Source organism: Habropoda laboriosa, unplaced genomic scaffold, assembly GCF_001263275.1.
Source record: "Habropoda laboriosa isolate 0110345459 unplaced genomic scaffold, ASM126327v1 scaffold126, whole genome shotgun sequence".
Taxonomy (NCBI): domain Eukaryota; kingdom Metazoa; phylum Arthropoda; class Insecta; order Hymenoptera; family Apidae; genus Habropoda; species Habropoda laboriosa.
This window is the reverse complement of record NW_017100288.1, coordinates 287,089-306,566: the sequence shown is the minus strand read 5'-3', so window position 1 is coordinate 306,566 and position 19,478 is coordinate 287,089. Positions and strand designations below refer to the sequence as shown.

The following is a 19,478-nucleotide window of genomic DNA, read 5'->3' as shown; positions in this document are numbered from 1 at the left end:
TCTCTATGATTCATAGTATAATACGATAAAAAGGAAACGTTATTACTGTTATGCGGGAAATCGCCTTACCAAACTATCGATAATCTAGCTTACATAATATAAAAAAATATGTAAAAACAGTTTTGTACAAAATCGAGAGAAAAGACAATTATATAAAAAAGTATTCGGTAGTACGTTAGATGAGCGGACAGAATGGTGAAGGGACAGCAGTCGATAGAGAGAGAAAAAACAAACATATAAGAGAGTATTTACACATTTCCTTTTTAGAGAGAGAAAAAAAAAAAATAAAATAAGCGAACGAGATAAAGATTCGAAAGAAAAAAGAAAACATGATTATCGGTGTCTCTGTATAAATTGTCGCGTCACTGGTGGACATTATATTGCAAAAGCGCACACGAGCTTCATCTTCCTCGAAGTATCGACGATAATTGCCTCTTTTCTCTCGCAACAATCTACGATTAATGCCTAATCCTATTATGCGTACATACCACCAGATCTAGTCACGCAGCCGATTACGCACTTTTTATCTAGAAGAAAAACTCTCTCTCTCTCTCGTTTTGGCTTTGGCAGATGAGAGATCAGCGAATCGTCTTACCGCCCGTTCGTGCTTAATTTTATTTTAAACCAGCAATCTATTTTACGCGCACGCTTTTACAAGGTAATTAACATCAACGATTACGCTAGCTCGTTAATAGTAGTAAATGATTCAAGAGATAGCAAAACGCAAGACGTACCCGTGGATATTTCGTCGAACGAAATCTTTAAACATTCGAAAAATTCATCTCTTCGGCAAAGAGAGACGAAGAGAAAGCGTGTACAGACAGACAGACGTTCCTTCGTTCTCGTTCTTTAAGATGAGCATACGAAAATTTGATCAATCGATCCGCGGGTACTCCTCGCTTATTGAGTAATCGATAGGAGTAAAGAATAGAGATATTAAAAAAAAGATGAAAAATAGCGCGTCACTCGAATGGAATGTCTGTGTATGGAACGATTGGTTCGCGGGGTGAAGACGAATTCTCTGAGGCTCCCGTCGACCGTACAAAAATTACGTTGCCTTTGTATCTTACATGTAATAGTATGCCTCGCGCGAATCGGTGATAAATCGGTGTTGAAAGGCCATTTGGAAACGCTGCGTTTCATCAAGACACATAATTTAATAGATTTACCTACGCAAGAATTCCTTATACCCTACGATATTCGAAGGCACGATTCTCGATATTCTGTTGGACGCAGTGTAACTTCGTTCGGATTCTCCTATTCTGCTTCTCTACGCTGTTTCACGTGTTACAGAGACGTCGAACAGTGCCTCTCTCTCGCGAGTCGATCGAAGCTCTTCGCGCGCATCGATCCGGACAAAAAAAAAAAAAAATACGATCTCTCCTTCTTTTCCCCGTTCATGAAAAATGTTGTGCGTTACATATTTAAATAGAATATTACATATTACACTCTATTAGTGGTCCCCGTCGAACACACTCGTGTCAGCGTGAACGATTCTCCGTAATCCATATATTGTCCTATGTACAATACTATTGTAGATAGCAAGGTCTCGTTCCTTATTATTATTTTAAAAAGAAAGAACTGTCTATCGGGTCTTCACACTGTGGCAAGTCGAAGGCACCATTGTTCGTTGAGCCGTGGATGCACGAGCAGATTTTGCAGAGTACATCGTCTACTATATATCTCGATCACGTATCGTTATTCCTATTTAAACCGTCGTTTTCGCTCTCCAAGAAAAAAGGCACAATCGTTGAACGACCTACGTAAACGGTGTGTGCTTGTGCGTATGTGTATATGTGCTGTGTCCTCCTTCGTTCGAAGAACAAAAATATCTCCTCGCATACATATACATATATAATTATCCATCTATATTTATATTCATAAATATCTATATGTATATATAGAGCTGTTGTAGTAGTGTACGCATTCGCTGATGCTCCCCCGTAGCAAGACACGAAACGGCACCGGCGCATCGTTAAACTAATTGACCTTAGAGAGAGCGTTCGTCGTATGGATCTCTCCCACACACAGAGATGCCCATTCAACAACAAAAAGAGAGAGAAAAGAAATACATCATCGGCGAGAATCGCCCTCGAACTCGACGAGTTAATCACAGTTCTAGTGCGTGCCGTTTCTCACGGCTTACGACTTACTCGCGCGAGCAAGAGAGCATCGCCGCCTTCATATGTAGATCGCCTCGGAGCCCTTATTGCTTTGGTGAGCGGCTCCGGCGCCGTACGCGTTCGGCGACGCCATGCACTCGGACCAATCACTGTTCGAGTGCGGCGAACTGGAGGACCAGTGGCCTGGACTGTCCGGGGACGGTGTCGGGAAGCTTTCCGGCGCTTGCATTAGATGTTGCGGCGTCACATCTGGCCCAGAATGATGGGAAGGTGGCGTCAAGTACTGGTAGTATTGTTGCGTTTGTTGTTGAGCTTGCTGTTGCTGTTGTTGCTGCTGCTGCGTGCTCTGTTGTTGTTGCTGCTGCTGCTGCTGGATCTGCTGTTGCGTCTGCTGCATCTGTTGCTGCTGTTGCTGTTGCTGCTGTTGTTGCTGCTGACTCGACGAGTAGGGGAGATTCTCGAAGTCGAAACCCACCGGTGGCATGCCACCGTGCTTCTGATGCGTCGCCTGTCTCATGGCAGCAATATGGGTGGGGGAAGTAGGCAACGACGGCCTACTTTTCGCCGGGGATGGCGAGCCCATGTAGCTCGCCTGTGGCGACAGGGTCATGTTCGACTGCACCGAGTGTGGCGGTGACTGATTGCTATAAGGCGGCGACAATGTGTTCACCATACCCTGCGCCTGCCGCTGGTGCGGCGCTAGCAGTTGGTCGTGAAAGTTAGGCAACCCGTAGTTGGTCGTGAACGTGTCCAGGCCTAACTGTTGAAGGCCCTGCATGGACTGGCCCTTTATGCAGTCCTCGTACGGCGGCGGTTGCTTCGCCGTTGCCGTGTGACCCACTAACGGAAGCGCGTTGCTGTACAGGCTCGCACTGTCGTAGGGACTCGGTAGATTTCCCTCTGCGCCCTCCGCACCTTGAGGAATCTCTTGGTTTGGGGGCTGAGCGCCGCGCTTTGCCGGTGGCTTTTTTACCGACGGTTTTCGCCTCACTACTACCACACCGCCTTCCGATTCGGGACTGTTTGGATTCCCCGTTGTCCCTGTTTTTGGCCGCTTCTTGGACTTTGCTTGCTTCGGGGCGGAACCGATCACCGTAGGATGCGTGATGAGTTGTGGGTGATTTGGGGAGCCTGTAGGAAAAAGAATTGGGAGTTTTAATTCCACTGAATCTGTATACGACATGTATATATTTCAGGAATGTAACGAAAGGATCCTTACCCATTAGAGGACCGTTTGGTATCACGTTCACCATTTGCGGCGATCTAGGCACGTGTTCATCCAATAATCTCACGATATCGTGGTGTAATCTCTCGCTGGCCACGTCTCTAGGTAATCGATCCATATGATCGGTGATCTCCCTGTTGGCAAACGTGTCGAGCAACGCTTTACAAGCTTCGAAACTGCCTTCCCTGGCGGCGAGGAACAACGGTGTTTCGTCCTTGTCGTCTTGGGCGTCTCTGTTCGCGCCGTGGACGAGAAGTATGTTCACAGCGTCGACATTATTGACAGCTGCAGCCCAGTGGAGAGCGGTTTTGCCACTGTTGTCAGCTGCGTTAATGTCAGCGTCCGCGTTTATGAGATCCTCCACCATGCCTTCGGTGGCCAAACGAGCGGCCAGGATCAACGGAGTTGTTCCATCGTGCATACGAGCGTTCAGATTTGTCGCTCTGTTCCTTAACAGTATCTGGAAAACTCCCATTGCATCGGCAGCGACGGCGGAATGAAGAGGCGTCCTGCCGGTGTTGTCCTGAGAGTTGGCGTCTGCTCCCGCGTCGAGGAGCCTCTTCGCTGCGTCAGCTCTGGCGTACCTGGCCGCCAGATGAAGAGACGTCTCGCCACTCTTGTCTGTGGTAGCGTTCAGGTCTGCTCCCTGAGCAACTAAATCAGCGATCACCGCGGCTGTACCGTCGCTCTCATCCTCCTCTTCTCCTGTGTCCAATCCTCCGCCTCGTACAGCAGCTACCATCAATGGTGTCATTCCACAAGGTCCTCTGGCGTCTACGTCTTGGCCATGTTCGAGGCTAGGCGGTGTCAAGACACCAGCGTCAGGTCTGCGTATCTCTGCCGCGTCCAAGTGTTGTTGAGTCCACATTCGAGGTTCTGTTTCTTCGTAATCCGTAATGGCAGTGTGATCGCTGGCGTATCCAGGCTCTATTGCCCTCATCCTCTTCGAAGGTGGGAGATCTGATTCATCGTCCGACCATTGCTGCGCTCTACCATTTCCTACGTCAAGATCCATGCAGTTCACCGAAGGCTGTTTGTTCAAGTTCCTCATCTCCTGACCGTCTGGACCGCGTCTTCTTGATCTACGACGTTGTCCGCTGCCGCTGTTGGTGCGCAGGAATCCTTCTGGGAACCAGGTGACTCCCACTGCACGTTTCCTTTGCGCCGTGACAAGGACACCGACTAACATTCCTCCAAGTACCACGATCACGACTCCGATGAAGACATACTTGTAGTTGGTTGGGGTATCGGGATACTCTGGACCTTGCGGACCAACTACACCTCGAACTTGTTCGATGGGGAAGTTTCGGGATAGGGAGTGTTTGGATGCAGTGGCTGCAAGGTATTCTGCTGCCTCGTTGGCTGAAGGGAAACATACTGCTCCTTGGGTGACGGTACATTTTCTGTTGTCGATTTCCAAATAGGCGATCACGCCGCTTTGAGTGTTGGTGTAGATCGTGGTTGGTCGGCCAAAGATGTTAGTTTGCAAACCAGGATCTCTTTCTCTTTTCCAGGGGTATATCATGTTGTTTCCAAGCTCGTCTTGTTTCACTCTTAACGTGGTTCTTAATTCGTGGCCAATGTCTCTCAGGAAGGCCACTACGTTTGAGCGGAACGTTTGCATGTCCATCCTTACCACTACGGAGATCACACCTTCTGCTAGAGATGGTGGCTCTCTGTCACAGTCGAGACCGTCCCAGTTACATTCTTCGTTGTTGCAGCCGTAATCACAGTGGCCATTGGCATAGTGCTTGCGACAGTAGGCATCGTAGATGGGACTGTAAAAATAAAACAATAATTAGACAAAGTTACCAATGAAAAATTCTGTTTACACCTGGTCCAATAATGATAAGTTCACTTACTTGCATGGGGCCAACTTTCTCTCGCAGTCTCTTCCATCAAACAGGCACTGAGCATTGTTGCAAACTTCGTCGCAAACGTCGTTCATGAAAAAGTCCCAACAGTTGATAGGAGCAGTGCAATTGCGCCAGGGATTGATGCCCAATGAACAGTCGTTTCCATCAAAGTTGCAAGCGTATCTGTTACATTCCTCGTCGCAATGATGGTTACCAGACTTCTCCTCGCATCTATTCTCAATGCATTTCTTTCTCTCCAATTCCAGATCAAGATCATACGCATTCATAGTTTTTGGAACGTTCGAATTAGGACTGCCAAAGATTCCTCCTCCATAGTTAGGGTCGTAAATTTCACAGTTCTTGCCTGTCCATTTAGGCGGACAGTCACAGGCATAATCACCAAGAAGATTCTTGCAAACGGCATTAGACTGTTGACACGGATTACTGGCACATTCATCCCTAGCGTCGATCTCACAGTGAGTTCCAGTTGTTCCAGGAGGACAATAGCATCTGTATCCAACATCAGTTTCAGCCACTCTGCAGGTACCTCCATTCAAGCAAGGCTCTCTATCGCAATAGGAACCCGCGAACTCGCAGTTGTTTCCATAATAGTCACTGGGACAAAGGCAAGTGTGTCCAGCTTGTTTCGCGGTGCAAACACCACCGTTCTGGCATGGTGAACTGTCGCAGAAGTTCACTTTCACCTCGCAGTGACGCCCCATGTAGCCGGGTTTGCAGTTGCAGTGATAGTTGTTGACCAGTTGCACGCAATCTTGCGTACCTGGCGAAGCACACGGATTGGAGAGACATTCGTTGATATCTCCCTCGCACCTAGGTCCCACGAAACCCGGTGGACATTTGCATTCAAAGCCGCCAACCTTGTCGGTGCACGTTCCGTTGTTGTGACAAGTACCGATAGCGCAGTCGTCGACGTTCAGCTCGCATATGAAGCCCAAAGTGCCAGGTGGACAAGAGCAACTGAAGTTACTGATAAGATCGTGACATGTACCGCCGTTCTGACAAGGATTAGGCCTGCAATCGTCCACGTTAAGCTCGCAGTTCTGCCCTTGGAAACCTTTCGTGCACTGACACTGATACGATCCAACGAGATCCTTACAGGTCGCGCCGTTTTGACAAGGAGCAGAGTCGCACTCGTTCACTTCCTCTTGACAATACGATCCTGTGTATCCTTCGAGACAGTGACAACGGTGACTGTTACCTATGTCCTCGCACGTGCCGTTGTTACAGAGGTTCTTCTCCGGTACTCCTTTCCTTATAGCCGCATCCTTGCAAGATACCATTTCAACGTCGCAAACTTTGCCAGTCCAACCGGGCGAGCAGTTACAGTGGTACTTATTCTTGTGCTGGACACAGGTAGCCTGATTTTCACAAGGATTATCCACGCACCAGTCGACGTACTGGTCGCATCTAGCTCCGGTGTACCCGTATGGACAGTGACAGGTGTAATACTGAACGTGATCGTGGCAAGTGGCGCCGTTTAAGCAAGGAGAGCTGTCGCATTCGTTGATACGATACTGACAGTTCGAACCTGTGTAACCAGGTTTACAGACGCAAGTATAGTTGTTGATACCGTCGATACACTTGCCACCGTTCATGCAACTACTGTCCGTGCAATCCTCGTCGTTCGTCTGACAATTTATACCGGAGAATCCGAGCTGACACTGGCAAGTGTACGAGTTCACGTATTCCTTACAAACAGCACCGTTTTGACACGGTTGCGACAAGCATTCGTCCACGTCGATTTCGCAGTGTTTACCGCTGAAACCGTCCACGCAGAGGCAGGTATAGTCACCGATACCGTCCAAACAAGTGCCACCATTCTGACAGGGGACTGAAAATTAGAAAAGCTTGTGTTACACAGTGTCCTGTGAAAGTTTCTCGGAAGTCACAAGACTATGGTAAGTTAGAAATTCGACGTTTTATACTTACAGGAAGCGCAATCGTCGGTGTTAATGATACAATCTCGTCCTTCGTATCCTTTCGCACAGACGCATTGATAAGAGCCATTGGTGTTCCTGCAAGTAGCCCCGTTTCTACACGGAGACGTCATTACACACTCGTCGACGTCCTCGTCGCATAATCTACCAGTGTAGCCGACCGTGCAAGTGCAGGCGAAGTCGAGGAAGTTCGAGGATGGCGAGCACTTCGCACCGTGAAGGCATCTGTAACCATAAAGCAGAATTGTTACAATCGCTCCAGAGAAAGAACAACAACGAGCAGTAAAATAACACAGAGTTGACGTTAACGAAAATAGTTTGAAAACATCGCAGTCTTGTGCACGGTCGGCAATGAAATCGTCATTCTGTGTAACAACATGCTCGATAAATTATGCAGAATCTATAAAACAGAGTTGAATTTTCTACTTCTAATCTTAAGTTGACGAAATTATCTCTCTCTTTCTCTCTCTCTCTCTCTCTCTCTGCGCTCTACAGAGTTCCCAAATAAAATCTCCGAGAAAACATTCTCCAAATCAATCCTTCCACGAATCATCAGACAAACGCTGGCTGAAAAGACTCCCTCGTAAAGTTCGGTCAAGCGAGATATACGAATCCGTACTTGTTAGGCGAGCAAGGGTCCAGCTTGTCCTCACAGTTCCTGCCGGTGTGAGGCAGCTCGCAGACACACTTGTAGTCGTTGACGAGGTCGATGCAAGAACCGCCATTCTGGCAAGGATTGTTCGCGCAATCGTCGATGTTCGTCTCACAGTTCGTGCCGGCGTAACCGGCCAGACACTTGCAACTGTACCCGTTCAGGTGGTCGTTGCATGTGCCACCGTGCTGGCAAGGATTCGAGCCGCACTCGTCGATGTCCGCCTCGCATCTCTTGCCGCCGTAGCCTGGCAAACAGTGACAGATGAACTGGTTGACACCGTCCTCGCAGGTGCCACCGTTCACGCAAGGATTGCTGGCGCATTCGTCCACGTCGCTCAAGCATCTAGCGTCGTAGTAGCCGCGAGGACACTCGCACCGGAAGCTGTTTATCAGATCTATGCATCGTCCACCGTTCGCGCAAGGGTTGCTCGCGCACTCGTTGATGTCCGTCTCGCAGTGATGCCCTGTGAAGCCTGGCTCGCACTCGCAAGAGTACCTGAAAGGAAACACACCGTGTCCACTGAGGATGGAAGCAACGACAAGGTTAGAGCGGAAACAGATTTTGCCAGATTGGGTATTTTCGCGATACGGGGACTTCTTCCGTCTCGTTTTCATCGGTTGAAACGTGTGAGTGACAGAGGAGGGGAGGGGGGAGAAAACGGACCACCCTTGGTGGCTCAATTTTGCCAGATTCTGATAATAAGTTCGTTTGATTTGCGCTCGTGTTTTGTAACTTGATTTTCTTCGCTGGGTGTTTTCTTTTATCGACGATGAGAACCTTTTTCGGGGGTAGAATGAACAAGAATTTGGGAATTTGATTGGAATTTTTGGATTCTGCGATCGTCGATGCAGTTTGCTTTCAAATTGGTAATCAAAGTTAAACTTCACCGAGAAATTAAAAATACCGACTAGGAGTAGAGGTTCATTTTACCGAATCAATGCACTGTTCTCGATAAAATTGTTATACTGAGTTAACCCTTTCTATCACTTACATACTCGAACAAAGATTGATTTGAATTTAGTGTTCCTTATAGACGTGATAATCTGTAGATAAATAAGAAATTCTTTCAAAAAACTAATTCACTCACGGAAGGGTCAATGTTGACTTAACCTGAATTGAAAGTTCACCAAGAAACGTCATATTTTAATTCAAACTTTACCAAAGAATCTGATAAAAATCATATTTACAAAATACCAATCACATTGTGTCAAGTTAGCGTTCATCTTACGAAAAAGTCTCAGGTCAACTAATTCCCATCGATAGATATTAGGCTGCTACATGTGAAATGACCGATTTGAGAATTTCGTTCTTAAATACACCTAACTTGTTATAAGTACGTCAATTTACAGCTCGAAGCTAACGCAAAATCGTCCAATTGTTTCACTCTCGAACAGCAGATTGCTGATCAAACTGCACTGCTCCCTTTGTAATTGGACAAAAATTGATTTTGCCCGAAAGGAAATCAAATAAAACGAGACCATGAAATATACATCAATAGACACCTAACGTTCCAAGTCACCTAACGTTATAGAGGATTTAAAACAAAGTACAAATCACCTCGCATAACATAAGCATCATAGATCATTCTCCGATTGATAAATACTAATATTTAAAAAGTTACTCGTCAACACCTCGATCATTTCATCTGCAACGACCTAACACACCGTGTATCAGCAAATATGCGTTAACAGTCTCATCGAAAGCTTCCAATTCCCCGTAGACGACCCCAACCATAATCAAGAATCCACTGACTCACCTGTTGATCCCGTCGATGCATCTCGCCCCGTTCCTACACGGATTACTATAGCATTCGTTCACGTTCACTTCGCAGTTCGTCCCAGACGTTCCAGGCCTACAAATACATTGGTACCCGTTAATACGATCCTCGCACCTTCCTCCAAACTGGCATGGATTGCTCTCGCACTCGTCGATCTGCGTCTGGCACAATTTCCCGGTGAATCCTGGAAAGCAGTTGCAGCTGAAGCTGTTCTCGCCGTCGATGCAGGTGCCGCTGTGGCATGGATTCGATTGGCAGTCGTTGATGTTCGTCTCGCACGAGGCTCCTGTGAATCCTGGCGGGCAGTCGCACGTGTACTTCGCTATGGAGTCCTGGCAACTGCCACCGTTCTTGCACGGCGATGAGGCGCAGTCGTCTATGTTGATCTGGCAATGAGAACCGGCGAAACCGTTCGCGCAAGTGCATTTGAAGGAGTTTATCAGATCGGTGCATATGCCGCCGTTCAAGCACGGTTTTGCGGCGCACTCGTCGATGTCGATTTCACACTGGGTACCCGTGAAACCTGGAAAGAAAGAACGAGAATGCTTGGTGAGAGGTTTCCTCGGGGTTGGAGTCTTTGGTAACGCGAATTGGGAACTTTGGGTCCTGGACTTCGATTGGAACACTTGGCAGAATTGAAGGATCTTTGCTGGTACTGAAAGTGACGAGTCTATCGATTTGGCTGACAGTAAGCGGTCTGCGGATTTTTATGCAAGTTCATATTTTTGAGAATATCGAATAAAATTTCGGTAGAAAATTATTTCATCTACTATAAAAAGCACTGTAATTTGGATATATTTTCATATTACCTGCATTCTGTGTAATTTTGCACCTCTCAGTTTCCTATAAATGGGAAAGGATGTGTTTGGAAACGAAAATTAAGGATGAAATTGTTCTAGAAGATTGAATAAATTAACCCTTTGCACTCGGAGGTCCCTTTGCTGTAGGAAAGATTGCAAATCTGACCTTTCAAATTTTTTCAAACTAACGTAGAAATGCACTGTACTATTTTATTTAAATATTCAATGTATTATTTATTTCACTACGGAGGCCCATAGATCTGCTCTCTGTCTTGCACAATTATTTACCAAGTGACAACTATTTAATGTCGTTGCTCAACTGCAAAGGGTTAATTATCACAATGGTCAGATATTCTTAATTAGTGAAATATTCTTTATAAATTTAGATCACTACTGTCTAAATACTACATTTTGTTAAGTTAGGTCAGAAGCTAAGACAAACATATGTAGTCATAAAAGAATCACGAAACAAGGGGTTAAAACTACAGAGGAATTAAAACAACCCTCTAAAATCACCTCCCTGAATCTCTCTTCCCTCCATAATCACCGTAACGCCGTTCGATACGATTAACCATACAATCTTTCAATCTGTTTACACCGAAATTCCACGAAACGCCAATTTACGACGACTAACAAGCACGGAACGGTAAAGTAACATCTCATCATCCAGTCCAACGAAGCATAAAAAATTCAGGATTAATAGCTTCCTTCAAAAATGGCGCCTATTATTCCGTTGGCGAACAATTTTCAGTGGTTTTGCACGAACCTATAGGTACTTCCTGCCACGGATTCGTAAGCAGATTCCAAAGAGAATTTTCTCTCGATCGAGCTGGTTTGAAGAGGTGTAACGCCATAGCCTCCACCCCGGCGATCATTCGGAGGAAACCGCTTTTTTTCGCGTTAAAGGCAATCCTCGAAATTACAAACATCCTCGAAGTCGAAGAGGATAAAGTCGTCAGTCCGGGCGACCATGGCAATTAGCCTCAATTAGACGCAACAGCAAGCGTGGATAGGAGATCTAGATGGGCCAGGCCCTGGTTCAGCGTTAATTGCATCTTTGATCGATCGACTCTTTGCGCTTTTTTCCTCTCGCTTTCTTATCCGACCTGAACGGTGATCCGCGAGCACCGATAATCACGCCAATTATCGCCGGTAATTAGAACTCGGTCGATGATTATCGCGGTTCGTGGAAGCCGTGAGTGAAGGCTGATTGACGTTGACGAAACCACCGGTTGACGTTCCCTGGATGCCTGCCATTTTCGCCCTGGACCAATTTGTTTGGAAGAAACCAGTCGAGGTTTCGTGAATACGACGCAAGTGGTGGTTGAAGAATTTTGTTTGGTGTTGCGAGACGTTAAGAGCGGCAGAGTGAGATTTTTAGCGGAAGTATCGTTACTAATTGAAGTGTTTATTGTTGAAAGGCGATTTGTCGTTCTCGTAGGAAGCAATTTTGGGAAAATCAGTTTGTGGAGGAAGCCACGCTTTATATTCTCAAATTGTAAACAAAAAATTGAAGATACTCTAAAAGAAATACAGTAAATTCTCCACAAGTGTCAGTCCGCAAGGAATCTAAACCTGACACTTGTAGAGTCAGGGCTACGTTTTCGAGCCTCGCGCCCGCCTTTGTAGTTTGCCGAACGTAGACAAAGACAGCGAATAAAACTTTTTTATCCCGAAATTTTTCTTAACATATTGATGAGATTTTTCTGATGAAAATGACATCAAACACGACATAATTTAAACAACACGTTCATTGTCACGCCAGATATTTCACTGTATTGAGATAAAACAGACGCCCTGTATTACATTACATAGAGTCGGCCTACCGTTTGACTGCCAGTTGGAGAATTGGCCTGCCGTCTGACTGACACTTGTAGAATCGGCCCTACATTTGACTGGCACTTGTAGAATCGGCCCTACATTTGACTGACACTTGTAGAATCGGCCCTACATTTGACCGACACTTGTAGAATCGGCCCTACATTTGACTGACACTTGTAGAATCGGTCCTACATTATATTTTTCTATTATGAATTGTCCAGCCGTGAAATCTCGTAAAAGAAACCGAGTAGTGTAGCGTTACATGCTTGACTGACAGCGAGCGAGGATAACATAGGCGCAGCAATGACGCAGACCTAGGCGTAGGACCATCTATACTGACACTTGTAGAATCTAAACTGACTGACACTTGTAGAGAATTTACTGTATAGCGTATTTCCAGATGAATACTATATCCATTATTTTGGACGATCCTCTTTCATTTATAGGCTAACTGACAACTTCCCCCTTTGAAAAAATTGAAAATCGATAAAGTCGTCGAGATCTTCTATCTTCTAACATTTGAACAGTATTGACGTACGAAAATATGGATTGCAAAGAAACCTCTTCCAAGCCACCGACAAAAACTGAAATTCTCAGTAGAAGTGCGCGAAGACCTCGAATCGTTAGATGAACAAAAACCCAAGACGCAAGCAGAAGAAATGAATTCATCAAACTTGTTCGATTTGCACGAGATTTCCCAAGGTTCAACAGCCATTCCCTGTTGTGTATTCGCGGAATATTCATTATGGCGGTTGCACCAGGTGGTCTTAATGACTATAAGCTACCCCTGTTTCTGTTTGCATCGCGAGGATAATAAAAGCTGATTCGTACACAAGGTACGGTAGCCAGGACGAATTGCATCACGTCGACGACGTCGTAATTTTCAAGGAAGATAGGAAAGGGGAGCGAAGAAACAAGCATCGGAGAAGTTACACGGATGCATTTGCACGCGACGCGTTCCCGCTCCAGGTGGTCTAATTAAATTACGATAATCCCAGTCTGAATAAATTACATCGATCGGATTAAATAACTTATCGAAATGGCGCTCTCCAGAAGCAGCTATTTTTTTTTTGTTTTTTTTCTCTTTTAATTCACCTTACGAGCATCTTTTTTTCTTTCAGAATTTATCCTTTTACAGTCTCATGGAAATGGTTCCAGTTTTCAGCTTTACACTTAAACGGTTAATTAACAGTAAACGCGTAGTGTAATTCGAGGGATTTTTATGCGATATTAAAACCCATTTAACTTAACTGCTTCGGTAATACACAGTATCGTTTTATTTTCTGGAACGAGGATTCTTTCTTTTCTGCAAAGATTATGCCGTTGAATATTTTTCATTTTTACAAGTCTCGAGAATGACCACTATGGTAAAAATTAAAATTTTTCTTTTATGTTATTCACACTTCGAGATCGTTTAAATTAATTACACAAATTTTCTCGTACTTCCGTAATTCAATCTTTTTACGCGGCTCATTCTGTACATCGATCATAGTTCGTCAGAATTGAATTCAGAAAGCTCTGGCTGAAAACTTCCGGTGACTCGAGACGCGACCAAAATGGCGTCCGTTTAATTGGAGGAGAACTAATTTAGAAGAATACGCCAGGGAATTCAGTAATGAATCCCAAGCACGACTATCGATAGATTCCTTGCCCGTGTATGGCGGACTTCTCAATGGGAGAAAGTTATCGGTCGGGCTGCTTGGCCTTCCGCGTTATAAAGGTTCGAACGAACGGCAAATGCTATGTTAGACAAATACCGAAATCGTCGGAGAGGAATTTATTTTCCCAAGGAGAAAAGAACTATCTGAAATTCTAAATGATTCGATGTACTCGTTGAAATATGTATGGACAGGATTTTTGTAATTTTCAAATGAAGCGTATTATTTAGTCAACTTATTTGAAACTTCTAAATTCCATGTTTGAACCGTTCGGAGGCCAAACTGATTACACTTTCCACAATTTTTCTGATTTTATAATAGTACCAAAGCACATGACTGGTGTTTTACCGACAACTCCACGTTTTGCAATTTTTCTGCATACACTGCCGGCCAAAAGTTTCGAATCACCTCCCGATTGTCATCGGTACCGAATCTGCTACTAATTTTTCATAGACTTGATATTGGTATTGTGGAGATAAATAGCAATTTATCTCATATCGATCGATTTGAATGATACAAAATTCGTTAAAAAATTCTTAAAGCTGCTCGACTTTTTTCTGCGAATTTTTTGGCCGGTAGTGTATATTATATTTAATTTAATATTGAAAAATAAAAAATGATGGACTCCGCCTATATTGCATTTGAAAAGAATGTTTAAACGATAAATTTTGTCTATATTATATCGAAACAAAAATTGTGGACTCCTACACTTGTTTAACATTTATATTTCTATGTGGAAACGTGTATTTCTTTAGAATTCAAAATGAAGCGTATCCTAAACTTTTGAAAAGATCAATTTCGCGATATTTGTTGTTCAACAGTTCATCGATTAGCGTTATTTCAACGAACATATCATCGATTACTTGGATATTTGCCCTCGGAAATATCGACGGCGATCGTCAACCGGATGACGCATGGATTTTTACCGTATTTACATTCACTTAATATTTCTCTGTCTCTTTTCTCATTCAGACAATGATGCGGCTAATTCAGTTGTGAGCGCACGTACTGTCGCGGCGGATCCTCGTCGCTTCCTCTCGAATCCTTAAGGGCTCTGTACGCAACGAATTTACGAACGTCATGAATCATTGAGCAGCGTGCACTGATTTTTCTCTTTCGAGAAATCTGCGTATTTAATTCCATACCGGCGTCTATTACAATCTTCCAAGGAATAGTAACTATGTCTCAAAGGTAATAGTATCTTTATATCCTAATTTTTCTTTGTATATAAAAAGAAGATTTGCGAAGATTTTAAATAACACGATTTAAAGGGGAAAAGAAAATTTCAGTTGCCAATTTTCAGTATCGCACGATTTAAAGGGAAAAATAAAATTGGAAATGTTGAAGTTAAACGAGTCAGTTGTCAATTTTCAATTTTCGATATCGCGCGATTTAACGGGAAAAATGAAATTGGAAATATCGAAGTTAAATGATTCAGTTGTCAATTTTCAATTTCCAATCAATTTCTGTTTGACGATTAAAACATTAGTCAGAGAAAGAAAACTGTTAAGCGACAAAGTTTCGAGAATCGAACGCAGAAGTTTCGTTCTCCTTTCGAAACAATTGAAAATTCCCAGTACTGTTGCACATGCAAATAAATGGTGAAAAAGAATCGAGCGTGGTTCTATCGATGTCGAGAGACACAGTCCGCGTATTTCCATACGAATACGCCCGCAGAAACGCGTATCGTTTGAATTATTAAAGACGTCCCGGGACACAAGGAGGCGGGGTTGCAGCGGCAGAAACATTTTTCAACGCTGAGTTAACACGCCATTGTCTTTCACCACGATTTTCATATCGGTACTGTTTCCCCGCTTCCCACAGTTGGACAGAAATAGAAAAAATTCACGTGACGGAATGACTCTTTACATTTTCATAGCTGACCGTTTCTATCCTCTTTCGATTTTCCAATTCGATCCTTCGATTGTATGCGAAAAAACAAGGCACAGTCGTTTTTCGCGTTGTCAGTAATTTTCCTCTGATTTGTTTAACTTTTTAATATCACGTTCCGTAATTTTTATAATACGTTGATATCAAAAATTTTCATCTTATTCGATATTAAAATTTTTAAGTACCTCGACATCGATGAACTAAAATAGTAATATTAATGAAAGATTATGGGCAACAATGAGTAGGGCCGATTCTACAAGTGTCAGTCAAATGTAGGGCCGATTCTACAAGTGTCAGTCAAATGTAGGGCCGATTCTACAAGTGTCAGTCAAATGTAGGGCCGATTCTACAAGTGTCAGTCAAATGTAGGGCCGATTCTACAAGTGTCAGTCAAATGTAGGGCCGATTCTACAAGTGTCAGTCAAATGTAGGGCCGATTCTACAAGTGTCAGTCAAATGTAGGGCCGATTCTACAAGTGTCAGTCAAATGTAGGGCCGATTCTACAAGTGTCAGTCAAATGTAGGGCCGAATCTACAAGTCTGTCCTTGTCTACGTTCGGCAAACTACAAAGGCGGGCGCGAGGCTCGAAAACGTAGTCCCTGACTCTACAAGTGTCAGGTTTAGCTTCCTTGTGGACTGACACTTGTGGAGAATTTACTGTATTTCCTCCTTTCCAAATATTTCCAAGAAACGGATGTCCATTATAGGGCATTGTAATTAAATTTCCGCCTCTATGATCAACATTCGATCAAAGTTTCTTTCATTTACATTTTTAAAAATTAGAATAGAAAGCAGACCGGTGGTTCACGCTGCTAATTTCAGGTTTCATTTAATAACCGACTTAGGCTTAATTTAATAATGCACTTAAAGGAAACAGGAAGAGCACGTATACCCTGTGAAAAGGTTTTAGAAAGCGGTGGCCGGTTGTAAAAAGAATAAATATGCAATTTAGATCGAGAGAAGGTGTAATCAATTCGAAAGGATTTAATCGTCGATTCGTGGCCACGTTGAAGTTTTTTCTGGACTCTAACTTTCAGAGTATTTGAACCCTGATTTTAGAAGAAGACCGCAGGCCTTTTTATAAAAAGAAACCCCTCCTATTTCGTCTGGAATAGTGCAGCAGCCGGTGCTTTCCTCGAAAAATATATGCATCCTGTGATAAACGTCATCAACATGGTGATTCAGGGATGTGTTAATGCTACCTTGCTCTGTTTACGATTCGTTCTTAATTTTTTTAAATATACGGTGCACAAAATCTCGGAGTCCTCGGTGAAACTAAATTCACGATTTTCAGCTCTACGTTAAATTTTTTCCAATACCACTAAAGAAAATATTGCAACGATCTATAACCAGAGAAAGATCTATGAACAGTTTATGTTAAAATATTGAAATTCTCGATGAAATTAAATTCAAGAAGATCCTTGACTCTACACTAAGTTTTCTCCAATATCTCTAAAAAAGAGTGCAAAGATCTATAACTAGAGAAAGATCTACGAAGAGTTTATATTAAAATATTGAAATTCTCGATGAAACTAAATTCACAAAGGTCCTTGACTCGACACTAAATTTTCTCGAATATCGTTAAGAAAGATTGAAAAGATCTATAACCAGAGAAAGATCCATAAATAATTTATATCAAAATCTCGAAGACCTCGATGAAATTAAATTCACAAAGATCCTTAACTCTAAATGAAATTTTCTTCAATGCCAAAAAAGGAGATTGCCAAGATCCATAAGCAGATAAAGATCTAAAACAAATTTACATTAAAATCTAGAAATCCTCGATGAAACTAAATTCACGAAGATCCGTAACTCCACACTAAATTATCTTCAATGCCACTAGAAAGGATTGCAAAGATCTCTAACCAAAGAAAGATCCACAAGCGGTTCACATCAAAATCTCGAAGACCTCGATGAAACTGAATTCACGAAGATCCTTCACTCTACGCTCAATTTTCTCCAATACCACGAAAGAAGACTGCAAAGATCCATAAGCAGGCACAATGCAGAAGTGGATAGATCGCGTCGAATTTGACCTCGACACTGGCGCAACAATGGCGATGTGATTCTGGGGACCTGCGTAGGAGAGCACGCCGCTGGATCACGTGTGCTTGAACGATGATGAAGATGATGACTAGATTCCACATTGCCTAGACCTTGGTCCTGGGATCGTTTCCGCGATACGGAAACGAATCAGGCAGAAATCGAACCGCGGCACCGAGTAACGGTATCGGAGATTGCGGAACAATGCGAAAGAATTCCTCGAGGACTCAGCTGTATCGAGAAGAATTAGTAGTTTGCATTCGATCGTTGACTCAACAGAATTTTATAAATTGTCCCTGAATCGTTCTAAGCCTTTCAATCACTATGCATAGTGATATCTAAATTAAGCTCGAGGATTTTCTTATCTCCCTTTCAATCGTTCAAATCAGAAACTATACACACAGGTTGTATAAATAAATCGAATTGTGCAATGAATCATATTATTCAAATTCCATTGTCACCAGACAATCAAAGATTTATCTATAATTTACTGTATTGTATTTATTTTTCATTCACGTGTTCATTTAAATATTTGTTCAATTATCTTCTATGATCTATGGACGAATTAAATGTGATTCCAATATGATCCATAATTCATATCATGATTAACCTTAGAGCGGTCTTCGTTTTGACTGTACACTCAAGACTTTTGGGTGAAAAAGGACCTAAGCCCCCTTGTGTAGTAATTTTTGTTTCCAACGCGACATACGAACCTAGACAATAAACGTTTAAAATAATGTTAAGGAACGTAAACGTGATAACAGCAAAAATTACTAAAAATATAAAAAGGCGGTGGGTCAAAAAAGACCCGAAGACCGCTCTAGGGTTAAGACAGGTTGATATATATAAAAAATAAGCTATCTTTCATTGACAGGGTAATTTCGGGAGAGACGGACCAGGCAAGTATTTCCTACATTTATCCGCCAGATATGGAAGACAAAACACTGAGAGAGCCAAAGAATACTGACGTGTTCCACATATGGCGGATAATGTAGGAAATACTTGCCTGGTCCGTCTCTCCCGGAATTACCCTACATCTAACACTTCAGCTACCGTGTTACAAACTCACCCAATGGAACATCAACCGGTTGATAAAAAGAAGTGAGCAGAGAGGAAGAATAAGACGATTGACCATAACGTCGCGTTACTTTGAACTAATCATAATCTCTTCAGGTACCTGCTACATAAATTCAATTTCTCCCGTTCGTTCTTCCTCGTTCGCGGCGGAGGGAAAGAAGAAAACGATGGTAAAAAATGAACGAATGCCGGTTTGGCGGGAGGCACAGAAGAGGTGAGAATCCGATCCGCGTCGGTCGTTGGTTGTGTCTGGCGTTGGCAAATCCCACGTTTGGCCAGGCGTGTTCGGATAATTGTAATCTATTGCCTCGCCAGTGTTCTCGAACCAGCCTACGCGCATTGATAAACTATGCGAAACCTAACACACGGCTCGCGGATGCACTATCCGCGATCCATCCTCCTCCAACCCTTTCCTTCTGCATCGAGAGCGCCTCTCACCTGTCCTCGTCCTCCTCTTCCGTCCTCCTTACTCCTCGATCGGTGCATTTACGTTTAGAACCTCGCTTAACGAACGCGAGTACACGCGCTCCAGTGTGAGTGTGAATATTCTGCACGGCGAAATGAGAGATTTTTTGCTGTTTCGACGGTGATTCG

The 19,478-nt window shown here is 43.6% G+C and overlaps 1 protein-coding gene across 1 annotated transcript in view; it reads right to left on the bottom strand.

The window, feature by feature from the left end:
• Nucleotides 1–2,181: 2,181 nt before the first annotated feature.
• LOC108573710 (neurogenic locus Notch protein) overlaps nt 2,182–19,478 on the bottom strand; it is a 57,956-nt gene continuing 40,659 nt past the window's right edge. The window contains exons 2-7 of the mRNA XM_017936182.1: nt 9,574–10,117; nt 7,782–8,312; nt 7,155–7,387; nt 5,211–7,056; nt 3,343–5,126; nt 2,182–3,254 (exon numbers count right to left, since the gene is read on the bottom strand). Coding sequence (XP_017791671.1) covers nt 2,182–3,254; nt 3,343–5,126; nt 5,211–7,056; nt 7,155–7,387; nt 7,782–8,312; nt 9,574–10,117 — 6,011 coding nt within the window. The remainder of the gene's footprint in view (nt 3,255–3,342; nt 5,127–5,210; nt 7,057–7,154; nt 7,388–7,781; nt 8,313–9,573; nt 10,118–19,478) is intronic.